Source organism: Pimephales promelas, chromosome 23, assembly GCF_988280905.1.
Source record: "Pimephales promelas chromosome 23, fPimPro1.hap1.1, whole genome shotgun sequence".
In the NCBI taxonomy this organism is placed as follows: Eukaryota; Metazoa; Chordata; class Actinopteri; order Cypriniformes; family Leuciscidae; genus Pimephales; species Pimephales promelas.
The window spans coordinates 17,287,396-17,301,818 of NC_142791.1; the positions used below are offsets into that span (position 1 = coordinate 17,287,396).

General features: G+C 39.9%; 2 protein-coding genes across 2 annotated transcripts in view; one reads left to right on the forward strand and one right to left on the reverse strand.

The window, feature by feature from the left end:
* Positions 1–226: 226 nt before the first annotated feature.
* The window catches only part of il6st (interleukin 6 cytokine family signal transduce), a 31,086-nt gene continuing 16,889 nt past the window's right edge, over positions 227–14,423 (reverse strand). The window contains exons 11-16 of the mRNA XM_039675957.2: positions 8,842–8,979; positions 8,562–8,711; positions 8,336–8,476; positions 8,100–8,196; positions 6,345–6,426; positions 227–1,458 (exon numbers count right to left, since the gene is read on the reverse strand). Coding sequence (XP_039531891.2) covers positions 904–1,458; positions 6,345–6,426; positions 8,100–8,196; positions 8,336–8,476; positions 8,562–8,711; positions 8,842–8,979 — 1,163 coding nt within the window. The 3' untranslated portion in view covers positions 227–903. The remainder of the gene's footprint in view (positions 1,459–6,344; positions 6,427–8,099; positions 8,197–8,335; positions 8,477–8,561; positions 8,712–8,841; positions 8,980–14,423) is intronic.
* On the forward strand, positions 7,625–12,574 carry LOC148969432 (uncharacterized). Its single transcript, XM_089126431.1, has 2 exons — positions 7,625–7,729; positions 11,555–12,574. Exons 1-2 carry the CDS (start codon positions 7,706–7,708, stop codon positions 12,437–12,439), a joined length of 909 nt encoding a protein of 302 aa, XP_088982557.1. The 5' UTR covers positions 7,625–7,705; the 3' UTR covers positions 12,440–12,574.

The following is a 14,423-nucleotide window of genomic DNA, read 5'->3' on the forward strand; positions in this document are numbered from 1 at the left end:
TTGTACCAAGTTACAAACTTATAACCATGCCAAATTACAGGCAAAGTACTACATTACCCACAATCCTGAAGTGGGACTTACCAATCAAGAGAAGCCGCTGTTACAATGGAAATGCATCCAAGCAATATCCATAGACAGAAGGTGTCTGAGATAGAAGTAAAGCTGTCTAAAGTTGGTAGATAGAAATGTTTGTTTGGTGCCACCAGTGAACATTGAGACTACAAAATATTTGAATAAAGTAATTATTTGCCCTTTTATCAGATATACAAGTGATGCAATGATATAAACACATAAATCACAGAGATACATGGATACATTAATGATAAGGCATGCAATGAAATATTTGCATTTCATAATTGACATTTTAATGTAGTGTTAGTTTAATCTTGGAGAAAATGATCATGAGGAACTTGGAAGCAAGGTTAACTCAAGCTAGGGTTGACATTCTGTAGTATGTTGTTGAAAATATGAATATTTGCAATACCACAATGGCAAAGTGTTCTTTTTTTTTTTTTTGAACAACACTGTGTCTATATTGCGAAGATTACAATCGCAACTTGAGGCTTTGTACATTGCCAGCACCTTGCCAACAAAAATAAAACAAAAAAAGGAAATTCATTAGTATAAAAACAGACTTTAGCAAAACCAAAAAGCAAAACAATTTAAGGCAATGCTACAAATAAGTATGCGTGTGGTTAAAAAAAAACAGTTATAACAGTTGTTTCAGTTATACAAGAAAGCAACAAACAGTAACAAGCGTTAGCCCACAGAAGGCACATGGCAGTGTGACGTCTTGAAGTGCAGGCAGCTTCATTGGGGAGCGGTCTAGTGTTATCATACATGTCTGGCGTAAGCTTGCAATCCCATTAAAATGTGAAAGTTCATCAACAAACGAGTTTAGCTTTACTGAGGTCGATAGCCGCTCTGCTGGGGCATGTAACTTACACCAGAGGCAGGCGGATCCTCCACGATGGGAGACGCCTCTTCCTCCTGCACTGGACAGAAAGTAAGAGAGCCTGCGTTGGGCTCGTCGCAGTCCCGAGTGAGGACGCCCGGCTCAAGCTCTCTGCCTCGTCTGAAGTAAGAGTTCCTGGAGTGGCCGCCGCTCTCGTTGAGGAGGTCGGGATGTTCCTCGCAGTCCAGAAGCGGCTGTGTGGACTCGGAGCGCGCGAACACCGGCGGCGGGTGGTTGGGCGTCTGGCCCTTGTACCCGCTGGCCACCACCGAGGAGTACTGCACGGTGCTGGCCGTGGTCTGTCCCGAGTCGCTCTCGTCGCTGTCCGACACGCTGTGGCGGGGCGACGACATGCAGGACGAGCCTCCGATGCCACTGCTGTGCTCCTCAGACAGATACTTGTCCTTCTTCAGAGGCAGCACGCTTTTGTCTTCCTCACACAACGACTTTCCATCAAACACGTCCACCTCCACCACGCTGACGTCTTCTTTGGGCATATCGGCCTGTTGAGAGGTTTACGAGGCATTAGTTTGTGCACCAGGTAGGGTTGGGAATCGAAAATCGATTCCAGAATACTTTGAGGTCAGTAAAAATTGGATACTTGTTATAAAAATTTCGATTTCAACATGACTGTAAACAATTCAAACGCACACACATCCAAAACGTGCGCATAGAAAAGTGATTTACCGCGAGACGACGTGCACGCTGTTCTTAGTGCTGTAGGCATATGTCACAAAAGACAAAGAGAAAATTCACTCGTTCTTGACAATGACTTTTGTAACTATATTTTTAATGTATATTTTAATTATAAAGTGTGATGTTTTACATTTGATTACAAATTCTGTACCTAAAATCTTGAAACACTGTTTATTTCAATCATATCTTTGTTCAGTTGTATCTATTTGTTGCGATTGCTTTTTTTTTATTGGTTCTTTTTTTAATTACGGAGTGTTTACTTGTCTTTACTAATGCTTGAAATTATTATATTAGTTAGGCTAGTTTTTTTTTCTAAGGTATTTTTAAACCACAGGCCACACGTTCCTTGTGTAAGTGTTCTTTAGCCTGTTAATTTTTGTTCATATTTTCCTACAATTAAATGTTTTGCAAAACATGTTTTGTTTAGTTTTTTCCTTAAAATTAGGAATCAACAAGAATGGGAATCAATGAGCGGAATCAAAATTGAAATCGTAATTGTTGAAATTCAAATGAGACCCAGCCCTAGTACCAGACTACTTAAAGGGATACTCCACTTTTTTTGGAAATAGGCTCATTTTACAACTCCCCCAGAGTTAAACAGTTTAGTTTTACCGTTTTCGAATCCATTCAGACGATTTTCTGATATTTAGAAGAATATCAGCAACAAGACAGTTTCTGGTCCCATTGACTTCCATAGTATATTTTTTTCCTACTATGGAAGACAATGAGACCAGAAACTGTCTGTTTACTGATATTCTTCTAAATATAAAAAAAATCTGCTGAATGGATTCAAAAACGGTAAAACTCTGATGAGCCTATTTCCAAAAAAAGTGGAGTATCCTTTTAAGTACAGTATGTCCAAACACACTTTAAATGCAGTTGGGCAATAAGCCACTATTTGTGTTATAATATCAATAGTTTACAGACGACCTTCATTTAAAGGGATACTCCACTTTTTTTGGAAATAGGCTAATTTTACAACTCCCCCAGAGTTAATCAGTTGGGTCTTACAGTTTTCGAATCCATTCAGCCGATTTTCAGATATTTAGAAGAACTTCAGTATCCAGACAGTTTCTGGTCTCATTGACTTCCATAGTAGGAAAAAATACATACTATGGAAGTCAATGAGACCAGAAACTGTCTGGTTACTGATATTCTTCTAAATATCAGAAAATCGGCTGAATGGATTCGAAAACGGTAAAACTCAACTGTTTAATTCTGAGGGAGTTGTAAAATGAGCCTATTTCCAAAAAAAGTGGAGTATCCCTTTAAGGGTGAATCTCACAAAACTGTGGTCAATTATGACCTGGGCATGTACAAGTTCAAAGTTAAAAGAAGAACAAAATGTTCTTTCATGTTAATAATAAAAAAAAAAAACAACAACATTTAACATTTAACTGTCTTTATACTTGTATAAAAGAAAATAATTGTATTAGCAGGGTTGCCAACTCTGAAGCATTTGGCATGAGACACAGGTTTGCAGGCTTTCTCACACGCCACCCAACTAAACCTCATACCAAATAACAAGACAAAGCAAAATAAATCTGCTCACAGGACTTTCCCACAAGCCCCAGGCAGTCAGAGAAAATGAAGAAACTGCTGTGAGATGGATGTGTGTGCACCCACACCAGGCCAGATACGGGTCTATTTTTCCCAGACCACTAAGGAGGGTGATACACTCGTTGTGAATGAGATAAATACAAGCACTCTCAGTAAGATCACTTACAAACGTTTTTTTTTTTTTTTTTTTAAGAAAGGAAAAAAATAGGAATGCATTTTCACGACATTCATCAACATTTACCCAATAAAAAGAAGAGTAACTAATGGGATCTTAAAATAGTAGCCTGCCATTTATTTGCCATTTATAAACATTTATATTTGCTCATGTCCTTTTTATTTTCTTTATACAACACATTGATATTATATTGAATGTTTTTTTTTGGAAGGCACATTTGCTTTTATTATACTTAGAAAATCAATTATTGCTTTTGAAATACAAACATTTGCAGTCATGTCTGCCAATCTTGTGTCAAATGTATAGTGTCTCAGGCAAATTAGTGACTTTGCTCAAATCAAAGCAAACCTTCTTATCAACTTGTTGGACACATTACAAGTTCAAAATGATTCATCTTACATTGTTTTAGGCCCCGTCCACACTACTGCGTTTTCGTTAAAAAACTGAGAATTAAAACGAATACGATCTCCATCCACACCAGCGTTTTATCTGCGAATTAGAAATGATCTCTGTTCACATTAAAACGACTGAAAATGCGGATCATGTGACCATTCACCAACACTGGGCATGCGTGTGCCGGTGTAAACAGTGATTGACGAATCAGGGAAGGATACGTCATGACTGATAACACCCAATCATGGAGCCGAGCGTAAGCCTCTGCGTCAGCGTTTCTGAAGTCCTATGTTTTGTCTCGTCCACACTAAAACGGAGATTCAAAACACAAAACGCAGCTGCAGCGTTTCTAAATTTCTCCGTTTTAGGTCTTCGTTTTTCCCGTTTTAGTCTGGCCGGGAGGTGCAAACGTAGCTCCGTTTTTAAACGAAAACGCAGTAGCGTGGACGGGGCCTTAGAGCAGGGCTCTCCAACTTGTCGCTTGCGAGCTACCAGTAGCTCGTGGCCTGATTGGTGGTAGCTCGCCAAGGGGCCTGTTCACATATTGCACTCACATATTTTTTTGCACGCTCAAGCTCGTTATTTCAAATGTTTTCTACTCGTTTTTAGGCGCCACGTGTGAATCCGGCCTTAAGCGGCTGGCTGTTCTGCTCCCACTTGGCTGTCATTTAGAAGTTTCTTAGATCATGGAGTTTGTAGATGAATCTAGCTTGAGATGGGCTCTACCCTTTCTCAACTCTCAGCCGGGAGGCGGAAGCATGCTCTGAGGTCTCTTCTGGCCTGAGGCAAGGCTCCAGGGAGGTGTGCTCAGCATCGAGGAAGGGCAGATCAGGGACTTGCCACCTCCCTCCCCGGCTTATGAGGAGCTTGTGACTCACGCCGTTCGCAGATTAAATATCACTTGGCTCCACCAAGGTGTCGAGGCCTTGGAGCGAACCGGTTTCTGCTTGTTTGTCTTAATGAATGCATTTATGGGGTGTTGCCTCAGGTGGAAGAGATGCTCGCGCTCTATCTCTCTCCTGATGTGTCATCATCCCGAAAGGCCCAGACATTACACACCAAGCTGTGTAGAACAACTTCGTATTTGGTGGGTAAAGCTTACACGGCAGTGCACAACCACTCTCGACTGAGGTTGTTGAGATCATTTAAAACTCTCCCTCTAAGAGGCACTTTTACTCCTTAAAGTGGAGAGTCTTCACTTCACAGTGCAGAGAATGCCGTTTGGACCCAGTTAACCCAGTGGTTTGGTGTTGGAGATCTTTCAGGATAGTTTTCCTCTTGGGCTATCTCCCCTTCCACTCTGAATGTATAAGTGGTTTATGAGGCATGTGGCATTCCTTCGCCTCAGTTAGGAGTTTGGCGGCCTCTAAGGTCGTTTTCACACCTGAAAGTCTGCATCAAGGTCCGAACCAAAGTTCAAGTTTTGATACATTTTATACTTTCAGAAAGTTTTGGTTTGGTTTCACACTGCAATAATGCGAGCGCACTAAAGAACTTTACGTGACATACTTGCGTCCTGTCGTCATCATCTATGTAGGCTGCATCTTGACATTGATTGGTTTAGTAAATGGACGTGCGTCTGACGTCAGCGTGTTGTCAATTCCCCGGGTAACTTTGACAACATGAACGAACAGACGCATATCGTTGCAACTATATTGTTATTTTTATGGCATAATTACCCGCAGCACCAACTATATAGAAGGCTAGTTCAAATTCGCCAAATGAACGTCCTCGTCGTGCAAACATTTTATCGTCGCCGGCAGGAAAGGAGGAGAAGATTGCATGTTGACTTCTTATTATGGCGTCAGACCATACTTCAATTAAAAACCTCATCTCCTCCTCTCCCCATGTGCTACCACGGCTCATTTTTCCTGCCACCTTCTGTTTTTTTTGGCTTTTTGGGAACCACCAGAACTTCCTGTAAAAGGTCTGAAAGTCCGAACCATAAATAAATGCTTTCACACTATAAACGAACCAAACCTTTTTTCAGCTTGATCCGGACCGAGACTACCTCTTTTCGTCGGACCAAATTTCATCTGTTTGGTCCGGGGGAGGTTTCACACCTCTAATTTTGATTCAGAACAAACTGAAAAGTCCACAAGGTAGTCCGGACCAAACAAGGTAGGTGTGAAAGGGCCCTAAGACTTTGTTATCAGGGGTTTCCTTTCAAGAAGTATGTGATGCAGCGAGCTTGGACTCTCCGCACACATCTAAAAAAAATCATAGCCTGGACTTGGACTCCACACCGGGCTCTGATGTCCTTCTGATGTCCATGATTCATACTAGGACAGGCATTTTTCAGTTTGGCATAGTGGCAAATGTACATCACTGTACATTCCACATATTATTTAATGGGGCACATATGCATATGTCATAAGACACATGACATGGCTGCCTTTTTATTCACATTTACACTGTATTTTTAACTTGGAGCCCAACCGTGAACATTTCTGAGTGGGAACTTGGTAAGTAGTCTTTTGAGTCATAGCATCAATGATAAATATAATACATGTTTTTTTGTGAGATTTACCCATAAGTTATTTTGATGCTTTATAGCTCACTGACCTTAACAGGAAAATCAGGTGACCAGTGGGCAATAGAGCTGTCAGACGGGTCAGGGACCTGTGGCCACAACAGCTGCTTAATCCTGAACAGAAGAGAAAGAAAATAATCACATTCAACACCACACAGCACCAAGTACTTCTATTATAAGTAGAATCCAGAATTCACAATATATAGAAGAATTTATGGCGATAAGCAATTTCTTTTTATTTGGTGCTTTTTTAAGTTACCTAAAGAGCATATCATTAGACTAGTTGTCTAACTGTCAAGCTCCAATAATGACAAAAAGCACTATTAAAAGTAACATAATACAGTCTGCAGGACACTTGCACTAAATACACCTCTATGGGTTAACTCAAGTCTCCTTCAAGCAATCTGAATATGCACATATAAAAATTGGTGCATAGTGATCCGTTATAAGACACATTCAGTCGCAATCAATCATGTATGGCATCATTAACGTCAAACCTGGTGCAAACCTGACATGGTTCGACTTGCCTTATTTAAAGATATACAAGAATGAGAATTATGAGCTGTGCCAGAAAAGATTATCAGTGATTTACAACTTTAATTTCAGTTTCCCCACATAAGTCACATGACTCAAGAAGGTTTGGAATATAACAAATTAATAAAACGTACCACTGCAAGTTGTATGGATTATTAAGCATTTATTGCAACTACATTTCTCATTAAACAGCCAGACTAACTAATGGCTTGGCACAAACTGTACCGGGGCAGAGCCCAAACAGGGCTTTCTTCTGTCTAGACATAAATTCACCTACGCGGCGTGAAATATTAAATCTCATAAATATGAATTTACTTCACTTCTACACACACAACTATTCCCAGCCTAGAAAATTTGGCACACTGCCTGTTTTATTTAGCTGACCAACTATCAAAGTTAGTGTTTGTGAGGCACAGATAACACAGCAGTGGATCAGGCAGTAAAACCAAAAAACATGGTTAATATAGTTAAACCATTGTAGTCACAGGGTTGGTTTTGCTACACTAACTAAAATAAACCCCCAAAAAACTAATGAGATCAGTTTTTTCATGTTCATGAGAAGGGTCAAATATGTGATAAATGAACGTTTCATAATTTTTTTGAAGACAAAAACGAGAAAACAAATTATCCGAAGGTACACAAACGGTTCTGGTGCCTTTTGTCATTTTTTTTATGCCTAACAGCGCTTGGTCATAATTTACTTTCTTTATATAGAAAGAAGGAAGTAGCACAGATTTGTTTCGCCCTTTTTGTTCTCAACAGATGAAACACTATGAACAACACTATGAACTGCCGTTGTAGAGAATAAAAGCTGCATAAAGATATTTGTCGACTGCATGAAACAACATAAGAGTCAGTAATGACATCATACGTAATGATGGGAGTAAGTAACAACATAATTTTTTGAAATTGTATCTATTTAAACTTGCATGTATTGTTGTATTGTGTAATATAAATAAAAATGCTAAAATATTTTCAAAATTGTGTCTTGTTTTAGTTTAGTGAACATTTAAAATAAGCAAAAAACATTACATTTTTTTTTTACTGTACTTATTTCTTGAATTAATTACATTAAATATACTTCTGAATTGTGTAAATTGTGCACAAAGTTTACAAAGACTGTTACGGCACTTTTAAGCAATCTTATATTAGCATTTCAAGAGCAAGGGTTCTCTGAACTAAACTGAAGTGATGAGTTAGAGTTAAAGTTTTGCTTTGTGTTTCATTTTGAGTGGAGAAAAGTACAGACTCACACTTCTCTTTTCCGGAGAAAGAACATTATAAAAAAGACAGTCAGGAACAGGAAGCTGAGGCAAACCACGACTACAATCACCTCCACCTCTCTATCACCTACAGACAGGAAACACATCACATCAAAGCATCAATGCATGTCACATGCTTGTGTAGCTTGTTGAACATCACAATAAAATAGGACATCATTAAGAATTGAATAAGAAATTTAAAACACGAGGATAAGGATGGTACATACCATACTTCATTGTTTTGAAATTAAAGTCTGATCCATTTTTGGAGCCTGCTACTGTTGATGCCATGATGTGAATCACATAATCCATTTCACTGGCCAGATCAGTCAGTACATGTGATCGGACATCAGCAGCCACCGTCACAGCTGCCAAAAACATTTGAAACAGATCTGCTTGTGAAATCACACTCATTTCATCACACATTACAAAACCATCATGTGCTGAACATACATTGCCAGTGCTCAGTGTTGCCGGCCCTATAGAATATGGTGTAGTTGGTGATGAAGCCACGCCGACTGTCCAGGGGTATTTCCTCCCATGTCAACTCAGCACTATTTTTCTTAGATTTTGTAACTGTGACAGTAGGGCCCTTTTCTGGAGCTAGAAAAAAAAAACACCACACCACACCACAAAGGTGTTATAAGTGTGTTCTTCAGAAATGCATTAACTTCACATTAACAACTTAACTTGACAGTTCCATTTAAATATGTGACGGATCTGAGATACATACAGTCTTGTTGAATGTAGGCTGCTATGGTCACTGGTCGTCCTGCTTGGATGAGCGTTACTGGTTTACTTGCTTTGGTGGGCAAGCGATGCTTGTAAATTGGATACAGAGATATGTTGTACTGCTTCAGTTTTTCAAGACCTTCAGAAAGGAGAACAGACTTTAGTCACCTTAAATGCCAGCTACATTGCTCTCAAACACTGCAACTGTAACTATATGTGTGTGTGCATTGTTTTATGAATGTGATTCCAGGCGTCACTACAGTGTGCATTTTCACTGCAGCTCCACTTTATTTCGCCGGTTTGGAAAGCGTGCAGTTTAACACTAACAAATCAGACCCCAGGAACCGTCCCAAATGCCACACTAACTAATCAGAAAAAGATAGAATTATTATTTTTTGGGGCAATAATCATTTTCATTACCGATCAGTGCCGTCACGTACGAGTAGTCGAGTGCCCATCCCTAATATATATATACTGTATATATATATATATATATATTAGTGCTGCCAAACGATTAAAATATTTAATCGCGATTAATCGCATTAATGTCATAGTTAACTCACAATTAATAACACATTTTTATTAGGGATGCACCGAATATTCGGCCGCCGAAAAGACTTTTATCACCGAAACAATACGGCCGAAATGTTGTGATGACGCAAACAGAAACCGCGACCTGCACGTGCTTGTCTGAAGCAACATGTCTGTGGTGTGGACGTATTTCAGTGTATCTGAACCCGCGATGAGACGGAAACCTTGTTTATCCACCTATATCTGCTCTAAACAATGCGTGCCGCCATGACGACGACTCCGGTTGCGTGCGGGTCAAGAGCGGTGCGTGCGCTGTCTGTGTAGACTCGGCGCTGCGGAGGCAGGCGAAAGTCTCCACAGGCATTGTTTAGAGCAGATATAGGTGGAGGAAACAATTAAAAATTATAAATAAGACTCGCGCTGCAGAGGCAGGCGGTCGAGGCGTTTATACTTGACGCGCTCTCCGTTGTACTATTCCTTGAAACGACAGGGGACGACTCAAGTAACTGTCCTCTAACCATCAGGAATCGGTGAGAATAAGACAGATAAATACATGACAATGTTTATTTTTTAGTATTCCACCACCAATACAAAAATAATCATGTAAAACCCAGTAAACCCTGAGATTATTGCTTGTGACATTACAAAAAAAATATGTATATGGGAACATGTATGTATAGAACTAAATTAATGCTCTCTTAAATATTTTCTACATTCACTAAACATGTTTCATTAAGTTTCATCATTTGTATTAAACATGGACCATTGTTCATTTAAAAAGGCTTTTTATGTTATTGTATGCTAAATTTTTAAAATGTAACTAATTTAGACATGCAAACTGGGTGCTAGTGTGATGAGAAGTTTGTGCTCGGCTTTGTTTTTATGAGAGAACATTTCATTTTAAAACCTTTCTGCAGGCCAGTAGATTATTATTTAGTGTACACATAAGTGGGGTCAAGTTAAACATTTTAGTTTGAATTTTATTTTATACTGTGCATTGTGCTAAATAAATATTTGCATAATTTGTAATTTATTTATTTATATTAATTTATGCAATTGCAATGCCTTGATTTTAGTAAAGTTTGTACACAGTCATAGCCATAAATGCAATGATACTAATAATTGGCATAATTTCTTTCGGTTTTCGGCCTCGGTTTCCTCTTTTTCGGTTTTCGGTTTCAGCCAAGAATTTTCATTTCGGTGCATCCCTAATTTTTATCTATTCAAAATGTCTCTTGATTTCTTTTTGTCCAATTATTTTTTTCTCATTTTAATGCTCTTATCAACATGGAAAAGTGGATCGGCTTGCTTTGAGCAAATGTTTTTTATTGAACAACAACGTTGGCATATACTGTGTTCAATTTCACACTAGCATTCTCACTTGGAGCAAAAAATCTCTCACACAATGCCACACTGTCCATCAATAAAAGGGCGAAAGGAATACTGACGAGGTCCTGATATTGACGTTTGACGAGGGGGCGGAGAATTCGCAACAGCTGTGTGTGTGTGTGTGTGTGTATATATGCGTGCTTGGCCATCATCAAGCGGTATTTCAGACTGGACGTGCTGTGATAGCTCAGTTCACAATGACAAAACACACAGATTACTTTGGTCTTGTCAATGGAACCATTTGGCAACTTTTTAAAAGTAAACTTTCCATTCAGAATCTTATTGGCATCCATTTCGGCGTCTCGCGCTCGTCATCCACTCAAAACATAAGTTAACCAAATATTTGCCCGTCTCGCAAGCTCAAACGAGTGTGTGCGGGATGCCTGTTGTTTTGTTTACGGTCTAGCTAGATCCGCTTGCGCTTTGGTCGGCGAAGCAACAAAATGTCCTCGCGCGGCGCAAGCCATTGAAATGAATGGGGTTCATAGCGCAGCACTGCGCATGCCGCATCCTGTTGCAAAAGCATGTGAAAAAAATACAAAGGCCAAAAAAACCATTAATCGCGCAATAAAAAAATGTATGCCGTTAAAATGGGTTTGCGTTAATGCCGTTAATAACACGTTTAACTGACAGCCCTAATAATATTACTTTTCCGGCATTGAGACGAGAACAGAGTCAAAACCAAAACTTGCAGTGTTTCTTCTGTGAAACTTCAGCTTAAACAGTGCTGTGAAAAATGCATTTCCCTGACTGATTTTCTGTATTGTTGTATATCTTTTTGACTGAATGTGCAGATGAAGACACATTCGAGTGCAGATGAAGACACATTCGAGCTCTTCACGGTGAAGCAGGAGCTGGAATACGTCGAGAAACAGATCCGCGGTCTGCTGGTGAAGCAAGCCGAGCTGCTGGATCGGCGCTCAACGCTTGAAGCATCACGCGCCGACGCTAACAAATCAAATCACTCTTTGACTCCGAGTTCATCTACGCCGTACGTTACTCTGCCGAGGAAGATGCGATCATCTAAGGCTTCATTCACTCCGGCACCGAAACAACATGGACCATGGATCACACAGCGGAAGACTCGAGCCAGGACCAGAGCTGCCTCTCCGCCCCTCCCGGTCTTCGAGATCTCCACCCGGAACCGCTTCTCCCCTCTTCGCGAGCCGGAACGCGATGACGCCGTGATCATCGGCACATCCATAGTCCGCCATGTCCGCGCTAATTCGGATAAAGGTAAAGTGCGCACTCACTGCTTTCCTGGTGCTCGTGTTCTTGATGTTGCTGCACAGGTTCCCGAGATCCTGAACGGGGACGAGCGCGTCGGAGCTGTTGTGCTGCACGCGGGAGCGAACGACATCAGGCTGCGGCAGACGGAGGTTCTGAAGAAGGACTACAGGAGCCTGATCGAGACGGTACGCAGCACAGCGCCTAAAGCAGCGATCATCGTGTCTGGACCGCTTCCCACGTACAGACAAGGACAGGAAAGGTTCAGTAGACTTTTTGCATTAAATGAATGGTTAATGTCATTGTGTAATGAACAGGGGCTGCACTTTGTAAATAACTGGCATCTGTTTTGGGAAAGACCGAGACTGTACAGCACAGATGGTCTCCATCCCAGCCGAATCGGAGCGGCTGTGCTATCGGACAACATTTCCAAGACATTACGCACCAGATGACTAATGAGTCAAAGTCCAAATTACAGCCTTTGCGGTCCAAACTTAACTAATAAGCATAGTGTGGAACATTATATAGAAACTGTGTCTATTCCTCGTTTAGTGAAGCCAAACAATAAATCTAGTGTAGGATCTAGCAAAAATCTTATTGTAATTAAACCAGAAAATCTAAATATCAGTCAACAAAAACAATTTCTAAAGCTAGGTCTCCTAAACATTAGATCGCTCACACCTAAGGCGGTTATCGTAAATGAAATGGTCACAGACAATAACTTCGATGTTCTGTGCCTTACTGAAACCTGGCTTAAACCAAATGAGTATTTCGGTCTAAACGAATCTACTCCGCCAGGATACTGTTATAAACATGAGCCTCGTCTGATCGGTCGTGGCGGCGGTGTTGCAACAATCTATAAAGATATTTTTAATATTACTCAGAAAACAGGTCACAGGTTTAATTCATTTGAAGTACTTGTGCTAAATGTTACGCTCTTAGATGTAAAAAGGAAATCTATATTATCTCTAGCCCTGGCTACTGTATATAGACCTCCAGGGCCATATGCTGAATTCCTAAAAGAGTTCGCAGACTTTCTCTCGGATCTATTGGTAAATGTCGATAAAGCAATAATTGCTGGAGATTTTAACATACACGTAGATAATACAAATGATGCTTTAGGGGCTGCGTTTACAGATTTATTAAACTCCTTTGGGGTCAAACAAAACGTCAGTGGTCCCACTCATCGTCTAAATCATACACTAGATTTAATTATATCATATGGAACCGATCCAACTGATATAGATATTATACCGCAAAGCGATGATGTCACTGATCATTACATGGTGACTTGCATAATACGTACTGCTGAAATATGTCATGTTGCGCCACGTTATAGACCAGGCAGAACAATCCTTCCAACCACTATAGATGGATTTTCAAATAGCTTACCTGATCTATCTAAGCTGCTAAGTGAACCCAAACAAACAGATGAATTAGAGGAAATGACTAGCAGTTTAAGCACCATTCTTACTAGTACATTAGATATTGTTGCGCCAATTAAATTAAAAAAGGTTCGAGAGAAAATTAAAGCACCGTGGTACAACAGTGCTACGCATGCTATCAAGAGAGAAACTCGCAACTTAGAGCGTAAATGGAAACAAACTAATTTAGAGGTCTTTAGAATCGCGTGGAAAGACAGTATGTCACGTTATAAAAAGACACTAAAAACAGCCAGGGCTGAGCATCTCCGCAAACTAATCGAAAATAACCAAAATAATCCAAGGTTTTTATTTAACACCGTGGCTAGGCTAACAAATAAACAGACATCACCAGAGCAAAATATACCTTTACAGTTTAGTAGTAATGATTTTATGAATTACTTCAATGCGAAAATAGAAAGCATCCGAAACAAAATTATAAATGTACAATCCGCTATGGTGTCTTATGATTCAGCTTCAATTATGGACCCTCTAGAACAACTAAACCGCTTTACAACGATAGGACAGGAGGAGCTAAATAAACTTATCATTGCATCTAAACCAACAACTTGTTTATTAGATCCAATACCCACTAAACTACTGAAAGAACTATTACCTGTAGTGGAAGAGCCTCTCCTCAATATTATTAACTCGTCTTTATCTTTAGGTCATGTCCCAAAAATATACAAGCTGGCTGTAATAAAACCGCTCATTAAGAAACCGCAATTAGATCCAAATAACTTGGCAAATTACAGACCCATTTCAAATCTTCCATTTATGTCCAAAATACTTGAAAAAGTAGTGTCCGCTCAATTGTGCTCTTTTTTGCAAGAAAATGATATCTATGAAAAATTCCAGTCAGGATTCAGACCGCATCATAGTACAGAAACTGCGCTAGTTAAAATTACAAATGATTTACTTTTAGCTTCTGACCAAGGCTGTATCTCAATACTAGTCCTACTTGATCTTAGCGCTGCGTTCGACACTATAGATCATATAATACTCTTGGATCGAC

Excerpts from the sequence above, each read along its gene's own strand:
- LOC148969432 (XM_089126431.1), top strand. The coding sequence starts at position 7,706 with ATGACATCATACGTAATGATGGGA. Across the intron at positions 7,730-11,554 it reads CATCATACGTAATGATGGGA|ATGAAGACACATTCGAGTGC; the intron begins GTAAGTAACAAC and ends CTGAATGTGCAG.